The 23064-nt window shown below is 38.0% G+C and overlaps 1 protein-coding gene across 1 annotated transcript; it reads left to right on the forward strand.

The window, feature by feature from the left end:
- Positions 1-1627: 1627 nt before the first annotated feature.
- Positions 1628-22478, forward strand: ice1 (KIAA0947-like (H. sapiens)). The gene is given in 23 exon segments (XM_048211516.1): positions 1628-1872; positions 2248-2306; positions 5259-5293; positions 5846-5864; positions 6320-6431; positions 12317-12393; positions 12486-12523; positions 12729-12811; positions 13352-13428; positions 14343-14380; positions 14606-14688; positions 14800-14836; positions 14923-14973; positions 15076-15156; positions 15261-15679; positions 17574-19779; positions 19782-19945; positions 20038-20206; positions 20590-20750; positions 21026-21216; positions 21340-21440; positions 21799-21897; positions 22067-22478. Coding segments are annotated over 23 exon segments (4572 nt in total). The 5' UTR covers positions 1628-1782; the 3' UTR covers positions 22249-22478.
- Positions 22479-23064: the final 586 nt, after the last annotated feature.

A 23064-nucleotide genomic window follows, 5' to 3' on the forward strand; every position in this document is an offset into this window, starting at 1 on the left:
CATCGGCGATGACCGACAGCCAATGAGAGAGCAAGATACAGAGCAGCGGGGAGTTCGGGGAGGAGTTATAGACCACAACATCAGCAAGCATGGCTTCATTCACATAAACATTACAATTCTATCAAACAGAAACAAAGCACAAACCTTTGCTTGACCATCCGCAACAGCAGCACATTGAAAAGTTATGTATTTACCTCCAACTCTCATTGCAGAACACACAATCCACAGTCTCTCCAACCATTTCCTCCTCCATATTCTTCTTTTCTTTTAGTTGTTTTCGCTGCAAAACAGCGCACCGGCAATTCATATTGCAAGCTTCTTGCGGGCTACCGTTTTTAATAATAATAATAACTCCGGTCTTGCACGCGTGATATCGCGTTGTTTCCTTGTCACATCTCGCGTGTGTTTGGTTGTGAAACACAGTTTGCGTGCCAGACAGAGTTGTCGGCGATTCTTCCTATTGTAAAGTCATGCAGTGTGAAGCCTTCTGTCGCCGATCCATCGTGCAGTTTGAACACAGCAGCGACTGAATGCTGGCCAAGATAGTCATGCAGTGTGAAAAGAACAGTGACACGACTACTTTGAAAATCGTGCAGTCTGAACTCGGCTTTACCTGTAAAACTGAATGATTGACGTTGTCTGTTCTGTCTACCTGCCTAACTCAGTACCCCTACAGGTAAACTAATGACTTAGGACTGATACAACATTCCCAAAATACAGTGGGAATAGATTGAATAGGAATTGGCTGTAGTTTAGCAGGACCCTTTTTTTTTTTATAAAAATATATATATTATAATATATTATAAATACAGCGACAGAATAACATCTCTGACGTCGGCTTTATTTTTTTAAATTAGTTCTTAAACATGGGTAGCTTCCGATATTTGGGATTGTTAGCGCACGTTGATGCTAAGAGCATTATATGCATGCCTGTCAATCAACATTAGAGCGCCACTCTCAGGCTGAATAACGCAAGGATGTTAGACCTCTGGCAAAGGCGTGTCTGCATGTGCTCAGCAATTAGAATATAACGCTTTCAAAATGTTTATCATTAACTAAAGCTAAGACCCAGAATCTGACCTACCAAAATTTACGGGCAGGAGCCGCTACTGATGCTTGGCTTCTCCTTGTTTGTTATTTGTTTGGCGAGATCTGGCAACACTAGTTTCACAGCGGTCAAAAGCTATTTGGACCCAGGGTTGCCAGGTTTTAACAACAAAACCCGCCCAATTGCTACTCAAATAGCCCAGTCGTGATTCAGGGGGGTCCCTTGGTAAAAATAATCGCGTCTTTGGCGGGGTTCCTCTATTAAAATTAGCATCCCAGGGGCTAAATATCATGTTATTTGGGGTCGCTTCAGCCCGCTGACACGAAAAACAACCCGCAGCAACAGTGTAAAAGTAGCCCAATTCCGCGGGAAAACCGCGGACTTGGCAACACTGTTTGTACCCCATATTATGCCTAAATTCAACTCCATTATTAAACTCCAAGTATATTAAAGTATATCCCATTCATTTCACATTGTAAATTACATGTTATTTTATAAGGTGATGAACTTTGTATGAAATATCAACGTACAATAATTTTAATTTTTTTATGAAACCATACCACTTTTTATTCAGGCGTCTACAGCGGGCAACTGGGGTCCTTCTCTTGGGGTCCTCAGTCAACGTGTTGCGGAACGTTTGTATGCGCAATGAACTGATGGGCTTGTTTTGGTTGCACGTTTTTATATATTTGGAGGGACGTGTACAATTCCGCTGATATTATTGAATCTTTACCATGATGCCGGGGGAGAACCAGGCCAAAGCCGGAGGAATCGCCTCTGAAGCAACTTCTGGCACTTGTCAAAACTGCGCTGTTTTAAATCAGGTGAGAAGTTTATCCCTCAAACTAACATTCTGTCCAGTAATTATTTGCTTGCTTAATTGTTTACCCAAGTAATGATGGCCATGCCATGAGAATTAATAACTAATAATTAACCACATGAAGGTTGAGTGGATCAATACGTTATATATGTTGTTATATTACATCTGTCTTAGTCACTGTTGATTTAAATATACAGTCTCATCGTATGAATGTGATTTCCAGTTAGTGGCACGCAATTGATTATTTGCTATTAACTTTTTAATCTGGTATTTAATGCTGGTGCCAGTGTCGTGCTTTATTTTTTGATGAATTGCCTTATTCGTGGTTCTGGCTGGTCATTACAAGTAACGTTAAAGCTGTTATATCTACGTTTTCCAGAGCTTAGATGAATATGTGGCTGCTTTGTTAACTCTCAAGCAGAAGATCGTCGACACAGAGTGAGTGCATTATTTATTACTATTGTTTTTAATTATATTTAATTATATTGCATCATTCAAGATGTTTACCTTACAGTTAAATTTGCATGGCATCAGTTCAGTACTTGCAAGGCAGCAAATGAATCGTATGATAGTATGAATAGTCTTGATTTATAGGTTTTCCTGCAGCATCAGTCCCGCTCTGTTGTCACTCAGCGTATTGATTTCTGCCTATTAAAATAGAAAATGTACAATTTAGTATGCAAATAGATGCGAGAATGAAACCCAATTACTGAATTACTATGCCAATATTGCAGTGACACCACTACTGTGGGTTACATTTGAACGTTGATCATTCAGTGGCAGAGCCGTCATGTGGTTCATGTAACTCTCAATAGTTCCAGACAAACCCAGGCTGTCAACATGTTTGAATGGGTTTCAACGGGACAGATAGCAGCAGCGAGTATATTTGAGGCAATTTCGGTAAATATTAAAACATAATGTGCACTACTACGTTGACTAGTATATATGCTAAGCCTAGGGGATGTTTTAAAAAAGATGCGGTAGTAGTATGTAATATAATCTGTAGTAATAATAAATACAATGTTGTATGAGTGTTGAAGATATTAATATTTTTATTTATTTAATTATTTTACTAATTATTCCTGTGGTAGAAAACGTTGTGGCACCAAGACTGGCTGCTATGAATGAAGGGGCCCTTAGGTTTGCTATAGCCCCAGGGCTCTATGGGTTCTTAATCCTGGCTTGAACAAACTGACATCTGGTTATGATGGCTAGTGAAGTGTTGCTCATGTTATCTAACTACAATTAGAATTGAATTAGCTATTATATAATGATAAACATTAACCAAAACTGGGAACATAAAAATACTATCATATATCAATACTATTGAGTATTGATAGACTCATGAAAGGTCAACTAAAGTGCTAAAAATGTCACAAACCCAGTTATTTCATCAACTTGCCAGTCAATGTGCTTGGAAGACACTGGAATGAATGGGGTTCATCACTGGAACTATTGTGTTTTCGAATTTTGTAACTATCAGTTGCCCGACAACTTACTTCTGCATTCTCCGATTCTAGTGGATTGTCGTAACTCTATTAACGACTCTGTTCAATGCAAGGTTCTCAAATTTTAAACATACTATAGACCCCTTAATCGCCTACGTCACTGTGACATCACCGCTCTAGCTGGAGGCAAAACATAAATAAGAACTAATAGCGGGCGCGCTAAAAGTTTGAGGTTTTGACTTTAAAATGTCGTCTTGTTGTGTTTTTGGCTGCCAGAATAGAAGGAACAGGACTTTTGGTTCAAAACTAAAGTTTTACCAGATCCCGGCAGACATTCCTTCACAGAAATCAAAAAGATAATTGTGGTTGAAAGCAATATGGCGTACAGACTGGACGGAGACGATCATAAATAATGCTCGTGTTTGCAGTGCACACTTCATATCAGGTAAAATAATCGATGCATATGTAATGGTGTGTTGGTTTTATCTAGTACAAATCAGCAAGTTTCTGTTTTATAGGTGAAATGTCGCCAACTTTCAGCACACTAGCTAGCTTAAATGTTAAACAAACATACAGCGATAGATGAGTGTGCCATCCTTTGAATGGTCTCTTAAAATAATCCAAATTGCTAGCCATAATCATAGTTAGCCCAGCGTTAGGTTACATTAGACAATAAGCCTTGACAAAATGCCCCGAGCCACCTGAAAGTAATTCATATGTTGTCTAGGAAATATCCAAAACATAAGTTAATTTACAAAAATAGCTGTCACGGTCCCGCAGAGTCAGTGACTGTACATATTCGGACAGTTCTGAACCTTCTTCTGCATCTATGTTTAATAAATCCCTCCTAAAACATGTTAGCTTACGCTTGTCAACATTGAGTTCAGCGTCTCTTTTTGCCTCCAGCTAAGCCCCGCCCACCAAGAAACGTTGCAATGTTTACAAACTTTTAAGGGGTCTATACTTATTACATACATTTTTACATACTTATTACATACACTTATTACAACTTAAAGGTGCTCTAATCGATGTCACGTGTTTTTAGGCCAAAAATTTTTTGTCACATACAGCAAACATCTCACTATCCGCTAGCTGCCTTTCCCCTGAACACACTGTAAAAAACTGCGGTCTCTGTAGTCGCCACAAGCTCCAAAAATGGCAGCAAAAAAAGAACTGGTGCAGTCTGGACCACAAAACATAATAAACAGTGCTCCAGCCAATAACCGACAAGAATGATTTGGGGGTGGAGTTTTGGGGTTAGTGCGCGTGCACATGAAGGGGGGTGTGTAGAAGAGAAGCATAAAGAGGGAGGTTCGAATTATGTGATCTTGATATGGCCGACACATGACCAAAGAGACGACGTTCTAATGAACACCTGGAAAATAAAAGAGAAAAGGAGAAGGAATGCGGAAAGTCACGAATTTACATAGGAAAAGCCTTTGAAAGGTGGCGAGAACTTCGGCGGCAGAAGGGCTTCCAATCCGGGTTCATGACTGTTTCAGGAAGCGAGGAGGAGGAGGAGGAGGAGGAGGAGGAGGAGGAGGAGGAGGAGGAGGAGGAGGAGGAGGAGGAGGAGGAGGAGGAGGGAGGGTCTAGCTAGCCTCTGTTTTGTTTGACAACACTTTGAACGTCAACAGGAAGTTACTCCACCCAGGATCGCTTATCCACCGAGCACCTTTTAATGTACAAAGAGTTTGAATTGAACATGATTGTTAAATGGTTCAAACTTTAGTAATTGCAATTGAATTGCAAAAGTTAATGTTAGGATTAGGGGGTTTTAGAATGTTTAAAGAAATATATTTACAGGGCTTTTTTGTAAGTACTGTAACTAATAATCAGATTATTGCTTAATGGCAAAGATGAACATGTTACTTGCTGACACTGTCAAATAAAACTATAACAGTATTGTCTTCTTCTAGTAACTTTCACATTTTTATTTCAGCCGTCTCTTGGGTGAATACAAAGAGAAGTGTGATGATATCCTTTTTAAAGCTATATAGACAATAACATTGTTCTTGATTTTGGCATGCTGTCTGTTGCTTTACTGATTCATTTTATTGTAGATTTGATTGTAGTTGTTGGATACCTGTTTCATGCAACATCACATGAGCAAGAGTACTGTTTGAATGTGAATGTATTTGCCCAGTTAATTTTTCCCCTTATCCAACAAAAATGGTTACAAAAGAAACTAGTGTCAAACTTTTCAAGTTACCAAGCTTTTGTATTTGACTATAGCAATGGCAAATATCCTTTTCTGGTTCCTTAAAAATATTACTTTGGGTAATTTAATTATTCTGTTCAAGCTCCAATATGGGATTTCCATTTCATATTCCATGAGTGCTAGTGAAACGTTAAAACCAGAAGTGAGAAAAAACACAGATACTCCAACTCTAAAATGAAACTATGCTCGACAATCGCACTCTGCTACCCACTCCGTATCACTCACATACACTGGTCAGGAGCAGTGAACACAACTTGAAAATTAACATTGTTCTGAATCCATTTTTGTTTTCCTTGACAAAAAGTCACAGCTTCAGAAATCACAGAGGTAAGACCTTATTTTCTTTTTCACTACAACTGTGTGTAATAGATTTACTTTTAGGAGACCTTTGTTTTAAGTAGCTTATCAAAGTGATTTACAGTACACATTTACCAGGCTGTTACCAGAACAGGTGACTGAGAATACGCCATGCATGTGCACTGATTCCTCAGCATATGGCATACCCCTAATGACTGCAAAGACATTTTATTTATGTTGCAACTAAAGTAATGCAAAGCTAAAATGCTGCTCTACAAGTACATGTATGCTCAGTTACTACAGAAAAGTTTCTTAATACAAGCACAAGTAATTTGCCATGCAGTATAACATTTTAGGAGTTTGATAATGTGCACAATAGCCTAATTTTCTGCAAAAAAAATTAGTTGGTTGTGATTTAAGTATGTTGACCAACTAAATGTGTATTTGATTAATGCCTTTGAAACATGGTGATGTGTTTTTCACAGAGAAAGCAGCAAACTGCACAGACAGCTGGATGAGGTGCTACTGAAGCTTGAGCCCTTGGAGAAACAAACAGTGGAGTATGAACAGATGAAGACAGAGCTGGAGAAAGTTAAGGTTTGTGTTCAAACACCCAAATGTCTTGCCTTCACTAAAGTTCACAATTCCAATATTTCAGTAATCACTACCAATTCTAGTGAAATTCCCTGATTCTCGTTGCCAAGTTCAATACAGGTTAAAAACTCCCCCCTTTATTTAAACAGATAAATATTAATATAAACTAGGGCTGTCAACATTAACGCATGCAATTAATTTTAAATCCTTAAAATAATTTAATGCAAATAATACATATGAATTACTGAAGCACGTGAAATTGCGTCATTAACAATTTGTCACGCAGTTAGATCTTAGAAGTCGGGAGTTTATCGCACTGAGCATCTATAATACCAGTAACCCTGGTAGACGCAAATTTCTATTCTAAATCTTCAGAATCTTCGCTTCTGTTTGCGATCAGATCATTTTTAGCCCCTAAACTGTAAATTTCAGTCCAGTGATCCATTAAGCCAATTCATTTAAACAATTAGTAAAAATCTTGTTAATCTAAAGAAAATCAGGCTGATTACAGCAGATAGAATAGAGACTTGTGTTGTGTTGTCAGTGAATTATTCATTCCAGTGTGTTTCGATTTAATACACGACCTCTGTCATATTCTGTCATTGTTTCTGAAGAGCGTGAGCCCTCACGCATCGCGCTGTGTGATATAGGCCTTCAGACTGAACGGAACATCAAAACATCCCAACGCTGTATGGCCAGATGATATGCAAACTACGTTTCTAGGCTGGATAAAGCAAACCAGCATCTCACTAGTAAAGTTTTGATGGATGAGGATTGCAATCAAGGTAAAAATGATTACTTTGATGTACAGGAATCGTACAGTAAACGTGCGTGAGTCCGTCAAATTGATAAGCAAACATTGTATGTGCTCTCTCGACGCACTGATTGCACATTGTATTTATGCACAGACACATTTCATTACATTCACATTGTTTCCACACACATTCAGGATAATGTTTTTATCGTGTATGTTGCTGTATTTAGTAATTCTGAATGGAATCGTGTACTGTAGTAGGCATGTAGTATGTAGTAGGCTCACTGGACTCTGGAGCAGTGGAGATGTGTTCTCTGGAATGATGAATCATGCTTCTCTGTCTGGCAATCCAATGGATGTGTCTGGGTTTGGCAGTTGCCAGGAGAATGGTACTTGCCTGACTACATTGTGCCAAGTGTATAGTTTGGTGGAGGGGGGATTATGGTGTGTGTGGTTGTTTTTCAGGGGATGGGCCCCTTAGTTCCAGTGAAAGGAACACTTAATGCTTCAGCATACCAAGACATTTTGAACAATTTAATGCTCCCAACTTTTTGGTAACAGTTTGGGGATGGCCCCTTCCTGTTCCAACATGACCATAAAGGTCCATAAAGACAAGGATGAGTGAGTTTGACGTGGATGAACTTGACTGGCCTGCACAGAGTCCTGACCTCAACCCGATAGAACACCTTTGGGATGAATTAGAGTGGAGACTGCGAGCCAGGCCTTCTCACCAACATCACTGCCTGACCTCACAAATGTGCTTCAAGAAGAATGGTCAAAAATTCCCATACTCTTAAACCTTGTGGAAAGCCTTCCCTGAAGAGTTGAGGCTGTTTATAGCTGCAAAGGGTGGGCCAACTCCATATTAAACCCTACGGAATAAGAATGGGTTGTCATTAAAATTCATGTGCACGTAAAGGCAGGCGTCCCAAAACTTTTGGCAATATAGTGTACATATTACACCGATCAGGCATAACATTATGATCACCTTCCTAATATTGTGTTGGTCCCCCTTTTGCTGCCAAAACAACCCTGACCCATTGAGGCATGGCCTCCACTAGACCCCTGAAGGTGTGCTGTGGTATCTTGCACCAAGATATTAGTTGTGAGGTGGGGCCTCCATGAATCTGACTTGTTTGTTCAGCACATCCCACAGATGCTCGATTGGATTGAGATCTGGGGAATTTGGAGGCCAAGTCAACACCTCAAACTCGTTGTTGTGCTCTTCAGTCCATTCCTGAACTATTCTTGCTTTGTGGCAGGGTGCATTATCCTGCTGAAAGAGGCCACCACCACGAGAGAATACCGTTTCTATGAAAGGGTGTACATGGTCTGCAGCAATGCTTAGGTAGGTGGTATGTGTCAAAGTAACGTCCACATGGATGACAGGACCCAAGTTTCCAAGCAGAACTTTGCCCAAAGCATCACACTTCCTCTGCCGGCTTGCCTTCTTCCTATAGTGCATCCTGGTGCCATGTGTTCCCCAGGTGAGCGATGCACACGCACCCAGCCATCCACGTGATGTAAAAAAAGAAGAAGAAGAAAAAAAAATGATTCATCAGGCCAGACCACCTTCTTCCATTGCTCCGTGGTCCAGTTCTGATGCTCACGTGCCTACTGTTGGCGCTTTTGGCGGTTGACGGGTCAGCTTGGGCACCCTGACTACTCTGCTGCTATGCAGCCCCATACGCAACAAACTGCTATGCACTGTGTATTCTGACACCTTTCTATCAGAACCAGCATTCATTTCTTGAATAATTTGAGCTACAGTAGCTCGTCTTTTGGATCGGACCACAAGGATCAGCCTTCTCTCCCCACGTGCATCAATGAGCCTTGGCCGCCGATGACCATCACTGGTTCACCACTGTTCTATTCTTGGACCACTTTTGATAGATACTGACCACTGCAGACCGGGAACACCCCACAAGAGCTGCAGTTTTGGAGATTCTCTGACCCAGTCATCTAGCCATCACAATTTGGCCCTTGTCAAACTTGCCCAAATCCTTACGCTTGCCATTTTTCCAGCTTCTAACAGCTTTTGAAGACAAAATGTTCACTTGATGCCTAATATCCCACCCACTAACCGATATCAGTGTTATTCACTTCACCTGTTAGTGGTCATAATGTTATGCCTGATAGGTGTGTATAAAATAAATATTTATTTATTTCAGGTGACAAGATTTCTCGTCGAGGTGAAAAGCTGTCTCATGATATTGCCATGACAGAGTGTGAGGGTGAAATTAGGATAGAATATGCCACCGCTACATTTACATTATGCCTCCACTGTCGTTTTTGTCGCTTCAATTCCATCCAGCTCATCCAACACAAGCTCATCGTAATTAGTGCAGCAGGAATCAGAGTTCAATGATCACTTGATGAGAGTAAATGAAAAGATGACTGACAAGACCATGGCGGAGGACTCGTTGAACAACAAAGCCTAAGCGTCTGACAAATGTCTTATCTTGTAGAATGCGTGCTCAGCACCACCGCTCCCTATTCACAGAGTATGCGCAACTGCGAAATCGAAAGTAAAACGCGAGCATACATTCAAACATAATTTCAGTACCCCACGTTTTGAAAGCGGCTCCCTGATGCATGCAAATACCTCTCAGTATGAAAACTATCTTAGGCTGGGCTGTGTAGTTGTAACCATCTCTCAGCTCTGTATCATGCTTGAAGAAAAAATTGGTCTCTATTTGATGACTTTGACTATGGTTGCACTTATTGTTTGCTCCTTAAGACTAAGAAAACTGTTATTCATTTTTATTTATGCTGTTTTTATTTCTATGATCAGTTTGTGGAAAGGTTCAGTTAGGAGGTCAAAAGTTGTAGTAGCTCATAAATCATGTACAGTTCTAAGGTCTGAAGAGACTCCTATGAAATTATGCAGGAGAAAAGCTAGTCAGTTGAGTTTGTGGCAAAACCTTTTACAGTGTTTATTTTCTTTTACTGCATACTTCATACTCAGAAATTAGAACTGAAATGACATTCATTACAAGATGATTAGTTAAAACATTTTCCAAATGCACTTGCAGGCTATTTTTCTAGTCATGTATTTCGTCATTGAGGATTTCTTAAAATACTGTGTAAAAATCTTGTTCTCGTGAACTCGGTCTCATGTCTCGTCTTGTTAGCTAACTGTCTCGTCACACCCCTGTATAAATATTAAGTAGGCTTGCTTTGATAGTCGTTGTTACCAATGTTACACAGTGTTCGGCTGTACACCGATTACATTACTTGCCCACTGTCCCACTGTCATTTTGCTTTTTTATAGAAATAAAAACCATTTAGTTCAGTTGGACAACGGACACTACAATTTATAAACCAAAATTGTCGCTTCACTTTTGTAAAAAATATAAAGCAAAACATTAAATGTGCAAAAAATGTAAGCTATACTAGTGTATATACTAGTGTAAATACTAGTGTATTTCCAAGTCAATTTGCAGCAGCAGTATTGTTTAATTGACTAGTCTCACACATCCTTAGCAAAAAAAACAAAAAAAAGAAGTTTTGCAGTTTCTCGATCTCTTTTTTTTTTTTTTATTGAATTAAAGCCCAGAATAGGGATGGGCATATCAAGCAAAAATAATATTCGATGATCGTTGGGAATTATTCGATTATTATTTGAAAATCACACCCCTCCCCTGCATGCACACACTCATGTATAGGCTACACACACATAAACGGAGAGAGAGAGGGGGAGAGGCCATTCACGCTCAATCTTTTTTTCACGGCCATTCATAAAGGTGTGGAGCAGAGTGAGTGTTTTCAATTAATTCCCAAGTTGAGCTTCCATATGAATTAACTGAAAACACTTGGTCTGAGCCAGTGGACATGCACCATTATGAACTCTCGTTCGGCTAACGCTGAATTAAGCAGACACGTTTAGTTTTTTATTGTAATGTCTTCTCTCTTACTGAACTAAATGATGGTGCCGCGGTGATGATACTGATGTTGCGGCTGAACACCGGCAACACTGACTATCGCAGCAAGCCATAATGATTTTAGGCTGCCTAAAGGCGTTATAACATATTGTGAACAGCCTGATAACGGCACTTATATGAACATTAATTTTAATGTCTCTGTTATGTCACACAAGTCTAAAGTGTGCGTATGAGACAGTGTGTTCTTCTGTTGTCTGAGAGTTGATTAACAGCTTTTAGGTGTGCACCACTCTCTGGTTGCATGAACGTGTCACCACCACATCAGCACCGAAAGCATGGGGAATTTTTTTAAAACTATAATATTCGATAGATTCGAAGACAACATATTCGATGTTCTAGAATTAAATTAACTAATCGAATATTCGGAAAACGTGGCACATCCCTAGCCCTGATATACTTGCGGTGAAATTATTTCGCTCTTTGCTTAGAAGTAAAAAAAAAAAAAAAAGTTTGAAAAACTTTTTGCAGCTGTATAGTGGTGAGAAATGTGGATGTGTTTGCACAAGCTCAGCAGCAGTGTTTGTTTTTACTCGCATCTGACATTGATGGATTGAACAGAAGAACTGAACCCAAGAAGATTTCCACATCAGAGTACAACTACCAATTAGTAATCACCACGGACCAATGGTCGCTTGACAACTTTTTGGAAAGTTTGCTTTGGCAAGCTACTTCCTAAAACGAACTCCAAACAAACTTTGTTTTAGCCTAATATTGTTCGAAACTAATGTCACTGTACACTGTTTGTTCTGTGCTTTTGCTTGAAGTATACCTAGGCCTTTAATGGCTCGTTTCCCCCACCCACAGTACCCTTACTTGATAGGCGTGGTGTATGCGGGAAAGTAGCGATCAACGTCATTTTTGCGCAAAGAAGAAAGCGACAGCAGATCTTGTTCTTGCTTCTCTGCATGTGGTTGTTTGTTTGCTGCGTGCCAACATTGTGTTGCAACGTTATTGTTTCAACTATATTTAAAAAAATGGCGCCTCTTGTGTTGTCATTTGCCTTGTAGCACGCGCAATCAACGTTCCTCAGTGAGTCTAGCGCCCACCCTTTAAGTACCAAACTACTGTGCTAGGTACCCCAACGCAAGGGTCCCAAAAAAGTCTTATTAAAGCTAACTAACTGGACTGGAAATATGCTATTTTGCTAAATATACTAATTTCTCTTGTCTTTTTGCTTCTTTATACAACAGGCTGAATTGAAATTGTATCAGCAAAGATGTGAAGATTTCGACAGGCTGAGAGCTGAAAGTGCTCAGACACTTTCTCTGTAAGACCACTGTCTGCTGTAGTATCACTGTTAATTACTTTCTCTTGTGATGATGTCTTCTTCTCACAGTATTTATCCTTCTCTATTCCCAGGAAAGAAAAAGCTGAAGAATCCTTAAGACAAGCAGAGGGTACATGCATCACAAATTATTTTAGGATAAGATTAGAACAGGGCCTAGATGTCAAGAGTGCTGATCATATTAATAAAAAACCAGATGATCAAAACTGAAACCAGCCTTTACTGTGATGTAAAAATAATGATTTGTACACTCATTTACACAATTCCTGGAACATATTTGTGTTGCCCATAAACATGTAATTGTACCATTTTCACAGACACTGTGCAAAGGCAAACCCTGGAGAATGAGAAGCTCAAAACAGAAAAGAAGTCACTGAAGGAGGATCTACAGAAAACTCAGGTTAGGTTCTTTGAAGTTACCTCTGTGATTTAAAGCATTGGTCAGTCCAAACAAAAGCTGTGCATTGTTTTTCTGATTTTTAATAATGGTATTAAAGTGGAATACGGCTTCTTAATGCAAGTTAATGTATCAGTACCACCTTAGATTGGCTCTAAAATAGCAGAGTTAATGGTAACACTTTACAATACGTTTAATGTATTAAATAACATGAACTAACAATGAGCAATACATTTGTTTCTGTATTTGTTAATCTTTAACATTAGTTAATAAAAATACAGCTGTTCATAGTTTGTGCATGTTACTTCACAGTGCATTAACAAATGTTAACAAATACAACTCTTGATTTTAATAATGTATTAGTAAATGTTGAAGTTAACATAAAAAAAAGATAAATAAATGCTTTCAAAGTGCATTTCATTATTAATTCATGTTAACTAATGAACCTTATTGGAAAGTGTTAAAGAGTTAATATACTGTTTCTTTTTTTTTTTTTTTTTCTTTTTTTTTTCTGATCCATTTTTTGGGTTTCTTTTTTTCAAGGATTCCCTCAAAAAATATGTTCAAACTGCTGAGGAACATGAGAATCTCAAGTTGGAGAATGCCAAGACACTGATTATGTAAGTCCTTTCGGACTGTTATAGACATTTGTAATTGTTCACAAATCACAATGACAAATGCTTGAGTCCATTTGTTATTGATGTATACTTTAAAAGGATAGTTCACCCAAAAATAAATGAATCCCATGATTTACTCACCCTCAAGCCATCATAGGTGTATATGACTATCTTCTTTCAGATGAACACAATCAAGAGTTATCTAGGGGGTTAATAAAGGCCTTCTGAAGCAAAGCGATGGGTGTTTGTAAGAAATAATCCATATTTAAAACTTTATATACTAATGACTGGCTTCTGGCAATGGCCATACGTGAGTCTAGTTCCGGCAGAACCCTGGGACCCGATGCATGACATATTGACGAACGTGGAATCACGGAGGATGGAGAAAAACACCAGTCGTGAATTAAGTCTAAAACAAGAATTTAATTTTTAAAGAGAAATGTTAGAGTATTTCAATATAAGAGAAGAGGAGCTTCAGTTTGTTGCCCAGCCCAATTTTTTTTTTTTTTTTTTTTGAACCGTGAGAGGAGTCTACTCTCAGCCAGTTATTATAGTTTGTAAAGTTTTAAATATGGATATTTTTCCTACAAAAGCCCATCACGTTGCTTCAGAAAGCCTTAATTAACCCCCTGGAGCTTTGATGATGGATGGATGTACTTTTTGGGCTTCAAAATCTTGAGCCCAATTCACTCCCATTATAAAGCTTAGAAGAGCCAGGATATTTTTTTAATATAACTCTGATTGTGTTTGTCTGAAAGAAGATAGTCATATACAGCTAGGATGGCTTGAGGGTGAAGTAAATCATGGGATAATTTTCATTTTTGGGTATACTAACCCTTTAAGTTTTTGTTAGTGTTGAATTGAACATGGTAGAATTGATGAAAATGTTTTAATGCATGTTTTTTTTCTTCTTCTAGGAAAGGAAACCTTGAGAATGAAGTTTTGGTGCTGAAAGGTTTGTGTTAATATGATTAATGTATCAGATCACTAAGCTGCATGAATTAAATTTTAATTCTGCTTTATTTTTAATTAATTTGTTTAACTTATCTGAATATGGACTGTCACAGCATATTAAAACATATATTGGATTATTTTCTAATCTTCTTACCTATGTTCCAGCAAATGGTTTTGTGCACGGTATAGATTGGAGATAAAATCTGAACTGTTTATTTGTACACAGAGATAAAATTTCAACAGGAGAATGAAATTGATGTTGTAAACAATGAGAAGAGAAGACTTGAAGAAATGCTGTACACAACACAGGTTCAAATTTTGCTGAAATTATTTATATCCTCTGGTGAAATGTAAAGTAAAAGGCAAACCATAATCATTCATTCTGTTTATTTTTGCTATTTGTTTCTTTACTGTTTTCAGCAAAGGCTGAACCAACTTGAGAAGGAGTTCAATAAAGGTATGAGTTGTGCATATGTATACCTAGTACCTACACTTAGTATATTATTTGTTTTCAGTCATTAAACAAAATTATTTTTATCTTAGAAAAAAAGAGTGTGTCTTCCCAAACAGATGCGGAGAAACTAATTGATAAAGGTATGCGTTGTTTAAAACTGTTAGACTCTCCATTGTTCAATTAAATGCTTGGATATTTAAAAGAAAACATCTGGAATGCATTGTAATTGATTTCCTTTTCAGGCAAAGTCAGAATGCTGCTGGAAGAGCTCTGGCATTGCGTGGAAACTTCATCCAAAATGCAAGAAAATTTGTTCATCGATGGTAATCATTTTTGTTGATTGAGCAAAATTTTACATTGCTGAATTGTATCCATTATCAAGTCACCAAACTTAATTCTGAAGAGGCAATGCATATTTCTTTTACAGGAGAAGAGGCAACACCCTTGAAAAGCGAACTTACAAGAATACCTTCTCAGCCACTGTTTAACAGTCCTTTAGGAAGATCTCCAGGGAATCCCAGTCCAGAAACTCAGTTGCAATCTTCAAAACACTCCTCACCTAAATCACCTCCAGCTATCAGTAGGCCTAAATCATCACCTCAAAATTTGAAAAAGCAGAATAAAGAACAACAGTTCAGTACACCAAGTAGAAAGAGGAAAGTAAGTTCAGATGGGCTTGAAGATATGAACACTTGGACTGATGATGCTAATAGATCTTTGCTAAACGAAATGACAGATGGAGACTTCTTACATGGAGATTACTGTATGGATTTGCATGACATTAAAGAGTGGTTCAAGCCTTTGCCCACAGCTTTATCACCTGTGCATAGCCCCTCAATAGAGCTGGTAAGTGAACATTTACATTTCAATTACATTGTAATGCTTAAGTGATTAAATTGCAGTGCCATTATTGTGGTTTTTCAGAGATGTGGAGTCTTGGTCTTTGACTTGGCAAATATTAAAATACATCTGAGTTGAATTTGACTTTACTTCAGTTAACTATTTGTGACTATGCTTGGGCTTGAGCTGATAACTTGTAACAAATAATGCCTTCTGAGACTCTATTGAGATCAGTTTAGATAATTTGAGAAATCAAATGTGCATTGTAGAGAAAAAATATATGAAGTTTCATACCAACACCTACACCAGATTTATTTTCAGCCCACAGAAATTGTGCTGTAGAAATTCACAATACAAGTCATTTGTAATCGACTGAAATACTGACAGAAAATGTGTGAAACGTTGCATGTCATCTCAAATATATTGGTATCCATGGAGATTCAACAATCAACAGTTGTTGCCTAAGGCAGTTAAAGTGCCCCTATTATGGATTTTTGAAAATTACCTTTAATGTAGTGTGTAACAGCTATGAGTGAATGAAAACAACAATACCACAGTAGTACAATTTTTTGTTGTGTTCCCGTTATTTTACTGACCACTGCTTCTCAAACCTTGGGGAGGTTAGCACAGGATTCATAAAACGCTTGGTCTTAAAATATAGGTCAGTGCCAAGTTTATTCGGACCAGCTTGTTCCTCTGAATCTCAACCTGTAAGTATGATTAATAATTGTTTGTTTTCTAGCAATCGTTCAAACTTCGTAGTTTTGTATGTTATGTTGTGTAACGTACACCTTAGTCTGTCTCCTGCTAAGTGGCTAACTCACGTTTCTGTAGTTCTGCTATTCAGATGTGGGTCCAATACTGTCTAAAAATGAGTCAATTAATGCAGCTTGTCTGTCTAATTATTTGGGGTAATGATCAAGGATGGAGCACAACTTTCGTTTACAAAGTCTAATGCATTATCAGCTATTCACATTTGTGCTCAGCTAACGTGGAGTTTACAACATACAAAACAAACTGCTTTTTCCCTCTGTTTTTATTATTATAGTAGAGTGGAGCTTTCTCTGTATTGTAATAGGATGTTAAGATGCTAGTCCACACTCTAACTAGTTCAAGTATTATCGCTGTAAACTGTAAACACCCATTGTAATGTCAAACAATGATATAGCCATTTTTCTTTGTTAATAGTTATGAGGAAAAAGTCTGTACACATCTGGCCTAAATGTTTATCTTATGTTAGAGGTTTTCAGCCTCGCTTGGCATTCTGACATAGTTCCTACTGGAGCACCTACATAAAGTATAACAGTGACACTGCTATCTTGTCTTTATAAAGAACTAAGGTGACACTTGCCATATAGAAACGTCCTACTCCAGTCGTGATTGCGAATCAGTTTCTGCTTCAGATGTTTCACCGTCAGACTCTGGCTCTAATTGATATGGTAAAATCGATGCTATCTTTTCTGTCCATACATTGTATACAATGTCTTGCGAACTGATAGCTGTCATTCAGTTATGGCAATGGGCATGCGGTGTGTGCAGTAGACCAATCACAAAGGATTGGGCCATCTGACCAATCAGAGCAGTGTAGGCTCACGGAAAGGAGGGGTTTAGAGAGACTGATAAATTGAACTGCTTCAAACAAATCGTTTACCAATCTTTGGTGAACTGTGGTGAAAAAAATGTATATTATGAGAAAACAAAGTGTTTTTTGTGAACCTTGCATGCTTGTAAACCTGCTGTAGGAGACTCCCAAAACGATATTAGGAACCTTAAAAAAGGCATAATTGGGGCACTTTAAGAACTTTTAATACTAGCTTGTAAAATGTAATTGTAATAATGTTCCTGTATGGCCAGTAGTGGTTAAGAGATGTAGTATAACACTTTTAATTTGTTCTTTCAGGTCAGTGTGAATGACAACCAACCAATGTCCGATACTGAACAGGAATATCAATCAAATAATGGAAAACCAGAAGCACTGTCAAGCTTACAAGAAGATATTCTTCAAAACAACGCACAATTAGAACCCTCAGATATTGAGAAGTCATTGCTAAAAGAAGTGGAAAAATCCTCTGTAATTTTGTCCCCAAACACTCATGCAAGATTAGCTGTGTCTGTTGATAATTTAGATCTTGAAAACCCTTTGTCTGACAGCCAACACATGGAGGTAGAGTATGTGTTTGAAGTAACGCATGGCTGTGAGGCCAACACTCAGAATCAAACTGCGAAGCCAGGTATAGAAAATGGACACACTGTGGAAAGTTCCTTAGAAAGTGACACCACACAAACTGTGGTAGAGCTTCCACTGATGAATCAGAATGGTGACAGAACACAATTGGAGGATACAAAAATCACTAATAATCTTAAAAATATGTTGGAAAGCTCAGATCATCAGCAGGATATAAAATCTGAGATAGACAACAATTCTATTGAATCTGCAGAAAGCAAAACTCAGGTACAGCCCAACGTGACATTGGAAGCTAATGTCAAGAGCGTTTCAACACTTGATGTGAATAATAGTAAGTTAGACAGTATTGACAATAAGGAATCAAAGAGTTCTGTACCACTAGAAATGAAGTCTGAAGCAGATATATCAACACATGACACTCAGAACAGAATAGCTGACAAGGCTGGTCAGTCTGAAGATGTTGCTGAGGATAATGGTTCAATGCCTGCAGAAGATCAAAAAAGTTTGGATGCAGGAGAAAATGGAAGTGCATCCCCTTTAAGACCCTCAAAGGCTGAAGAATCATCATCAGAAGATGAAGGATTTTTTGGTTTGAAGAGAAAGGTTAGGGGTGTTCTCTCAAGATCAGAAAGAAGAATCTCCTCAGAAGAATTGGACAGTGTTTCTGTGAATAAGCAGTTTTCCACTGCAAAGCAAATGTCCAGAGATGAGCCTCAGGAATTGCTTTCTGAGAATGGTGAATCTCACTCTGGACTTTCCACAGTAATCATGCATTCTGAGGATGAAAGAGATGCTGAACAGCCAGAAAAGGACAAAACAGTTCAAAATGTGTGTAAGTTACAGAGTCAAGAAAATAACCCTAAGGATAGTAAAGAAAATGATTCTGCGATCCCAAGAAAAACATCAGAGCAAATAAATAATGAATCTCAGCAGGCAGAGGAGATGTCAACTGATGCCTATAGCCCTGGTGTCTCAAATTTGGTCAGTGATGTTTATAACCACAAGGAAACATCAGGAGATTCTGCAGTGGGTAGTCTTGAGGATACCAGCGCACCATGCCAGAGTACTCTGGATGCAGAATATTCTAACTTGGAAAAAGGTGACAATATTTCACTTGTTCCAGGACTCCACACCAAAATTCATATTACACCAACCTCATGTTTATCTCTTGGAAGGGTTCGAACAGAGATGGGTCCACCCCTCCCTCCAGTTGTTATGCCACTGACTGCTACTCCTCCAAGGTTTGAAAAACGTCATACTCCTTTAAAGCCTACTTCAGTATCCTCAGGATTACCAACAGATGGACCAAAGTCTCCTAAGATGATATTGTCAGTGCCTGTTATTGATTCAGCTCTTCCAGATGTCTCAAAAATGTCTCCATGCTTGACTACTCCATCGCCGTCTTGTGGAGTTCCTTCCTCACCACTTCAGTTTGGATCAGCTACTCCAAAACATGCTGTACCAGTCCCTGGAAGACTCCCATCATCTGCCTTATCCTCCTCTCCTCCTGCTGCTTCTCAGGAAAATTCCATGCAAATGCTGGATACTATGTATCCCGACCTCTCTGCACGAGCCCGCACGTTAAACATACTCCGTGGGAATGTTAACCTGAATCGAGCTGGCAACGAGAATGGTACCTCCCCTCCGTCTGTTAACCAGATATCAGGAAATAAAACAATTAGTTCTTCATCTACTGCCTTTACCAAAACAGAGCAGAAACCAAAAAAGACAGGAGTGAACATGCTTTTGCCAAAGAGTGCTAAAAGACTCAGACTTGATAACTGCTCTCCTGCTCCTCCTGGTGTTGCTTTACCTGCAGAACAAGTAAAGGATCATCAAACGGTTATTAAAACGGAGTCCCTCCAATCTCACCAAGAAGGACAAAGCAATCAACAGAAAATTGAGAAAAAACCAGACAACACATTGACAAAAATGGTCAGATCTCAGAAGCACTGGCCAAAGTTGGAATGTCCTGTTTTGATGTTTTGCCTGTTGTTAAGAGTCATGTGTTCCTTGGAAGAATATCTCAGGTGCCAATTTTGACTGATGAAGAAAAGGTTGTAATTGCTGATTTCTGTGTAAATCAGGTATGCTTTGTGCAATTCAGATGTTTTTTCTAGGCAGTGCAGTTTGGAGGACATTGATGCACACCTTTGCATTTTTTTCCCTGTTTCTTTAGTCTTCAGCAGAAAAGCTCATGTCTGCCATCTTGACAAAACTAAAGACTGAGAGGAGCATTCTGAGTTGTGAAAATATACAAGCTCTGTGCAGAGTCTACACCGGGATATGTCGCCAGATAGGGGACTATCAGAAAGCCCATGCCTTTGCATACAACATCCTCAAAGAGGGTGAGTTTACAGTAACTTTTCCCATTATTTTTATATTTATATGGTATGTTTATTAAACGTATAATTTTAGTTGCCAAGCCTTTATGTCAGGGGTTCTCAACTCTGGTCCTCAAGGTCCATTTTCCTTGCAGAGTTTAGCTCTAACTCACAAACTCATCTACAAACTCAGGATTACTTTCTAGTAATCCTGAAGACCTTTATTAGCTTGTTGAGGTGTGTTTGATTAGGGTTGGAGCAAAACTCTGCAGGAAAGTGGACCTTAAGGGCCACCGTTGAGAACCTCTGCTTTAAGTGTTGGTATTACTAAACTTAAGTAGACTTTCAGAGACATGGTATGTCTCCAATTTCAAGTTGTTGATTCAATTTGGATTCTTTACTCACAGATTTTCCTGATGCCTCCAAGCTAATTTTGTTCATGGTCACAACATGGCCAAGTGTTCTTTTCCATGAGACCTCCTTGTGCAAAGCCATTCATACAGTTGCCAATCTTAAATCGGAAGAAGAAATTTTGGATTATCTAACTAAATATCTACACTGGGATAAGGTATGCTTCATTGTCCATTCTTTTGCTTGCAAGCTCTGATGGCTAGAGCTAACAAACTACCATGATTCATTCCATGACCAATAATTATTACAAAACCTATAGATTCTGTAATTTCCTGCCTGACCATGATATTTTTTTCCTCTGGGCATCATATATACATATAAAGAAAGGGCACACAACAGTATAATTGTGTACCTTTTAATTCAATGCATGAAACTAATCATTTAAATAATTTAAGTTGCATTTTAACAACAGTTGTCCCTAATATTTCCTAGAGTCCTCCTGATGACATCCATAAATTGATCAGCGACACACTGAAGGCACTTCAAGAAGACAAAGCTTTGACATTCCAGAAACAAGATCGTCATGGTCACGACCTTTGCCCAACTGCTTGGGAATATATATATACCTTGGATCTCTTGTGTACACATATGAAGTGGAAGTGGACGCATGATTATGTTATTGGGTATGTTTATTAACCAAGTACAGAATGTCAAATAATTTAAAAGAATGGATAATCACTATATTCATAATAATATATATAGAGTATATTAATATATTTATCATGACTATTTTTTTAATTAAACAGCAAAGAGCTATGGCCCATTATGAACACTTGGGTGACACAGTCAAGGCTTCAGCAATCCCCAGTCCGTGATGTTTGTGTAGCAGCTGTTTTGCGATTGATCGGTAAGTTATTGAATTTGCATGAAGTGATTAATGCTGAAAGTACTTCTTTAATTTAAAGTAACATTAAAATTTTTTTTTAATTATTATTTATTTTAATATTATAAATTAAAATTAAAGTAATGAATTAAATTTATGAAAACTAATTATTATACAGAATATTTAATAGTATTTCATAATATTTCATTCTCCTTTTTTATTTTTGCTTGATGGTGCATTTTATAACAGCACTACAAGTCAAAATGTCATTAACAATGGCATAAAGTCTCACAAATCACAGCCTTTTAAAAGATTTGTTGAAACAAGATTTTTTTTCTTTTTTTTTTCTTTTGTTCATCATTTTTCTTCTGTATTTCTCCAGGACGACTTGGTCAGTTAGGAATGAAGCAGATGCTTTCCAAATCAGTCCAAAACGTTGCAAAAGCTATAAACCTCTTTGGAAAACACGGGATAACAGAAGGTACTGGACTTGTATTAATAAAGCACAACAGTAATAGCAAATTAAAGATATTTTAATAAAACGATGGCTTGACTAAGTTATGTTTTGAAGTTGTGTATAAATCTACAGCCTTAGGGTTAACAACCCCACACCATGCATCACAATACAACCATTTGTTATATGATTGTAGGTGTGCCCAAGGAGGTGCAGTTGTCTGCTGTCTATGCCATTTATGACCTGGCACCCTGCAACCCAAAAGATGCACTGGAGGCTCTGGCATCATGGAGAAGTGAAACCACACAGCCAGTACCCTCTGCAGTGACCAGCTGCATCACTCAGATCGGCTCCCTTTGTCGTCGGATTAAATCCTGAATTTTTTTTTAATCACTGCAGGTGCTGTTTTTGAGCATTCTTTTTTTTTTTTTTTAAACACATAAGCTGTGACTGTTCTCTGGTTTTGCTCTGTGACCTGACAGAATGTGTGTTCATTGGTTACAGAAAAAACTGAAATTATGCCGTTCTTGTACATTTGTGTATATTATGTATGTAGATTAAAGATATTATGTTTATACCATAAAGAACATTTGTATTTAACTTGAAAATGTGTTTTTGTCTTTTGTTTTGTCAGCATTAATATACAAAAAAAAGGAAAGATTGTATGTTTTTTTTTTTTTTTTTTTTTTTTTTTTTTTTTATTGTGACAAATGCTTTTGTGCTTGGAATATTATATTCTTGATACATCTGCTATTGTCCTGATCTGATTTGACACAAGACTGTGCTTCCTTATGTAATGTAGCCTTTTTTAATTTTAGTTCTGATCATTTTCCTTGCAGGTTTTGATTAAAAAAATAGCAAGAGAACCTTTCCTTAAATTTCAATGAGTATAGAAGTGTTTTGGTTAATAACAGACTGAAGGTAAATCTAGTTGACAAAGCAACTCATCTGTGTTGTCTTTCACAGACTTGACTTACAATTTCAACTGCGATATATTGGAATCAGCAAGCTGTGGTGGTTATTACTAGGATCCAACAATACATTTGAAATCTTTTTAAGACATTTCTTTAAAGCCACTATCATATTCGCTACTTTGAATCTCCTCACTGGAGACTCGCTGAAGTTATGTTGCAGGCTGAGCCACAATTTTGCCTTTGGTCTCATCATTTTGTCATGCTAGGCTGCTTTAATTTC

Source organism: Megalobrama amblycephala, linkage group LG13 (genome assembly GCF_018812025.1).
Source record: "Megalobrama amblycephala isolate DHTTF-2021 linkage group LG13, ASM1881202v1, whole genome shotgun sequence".
In the NCBI taxonomy this organism is placed as follows: domain Eukaryota; kingdom Metazoa; phylum Chordata; class Actinopteri; order Cypriniformes; family Xenocyprididae; genus Megalobrama; species Megalobrama amblycephala.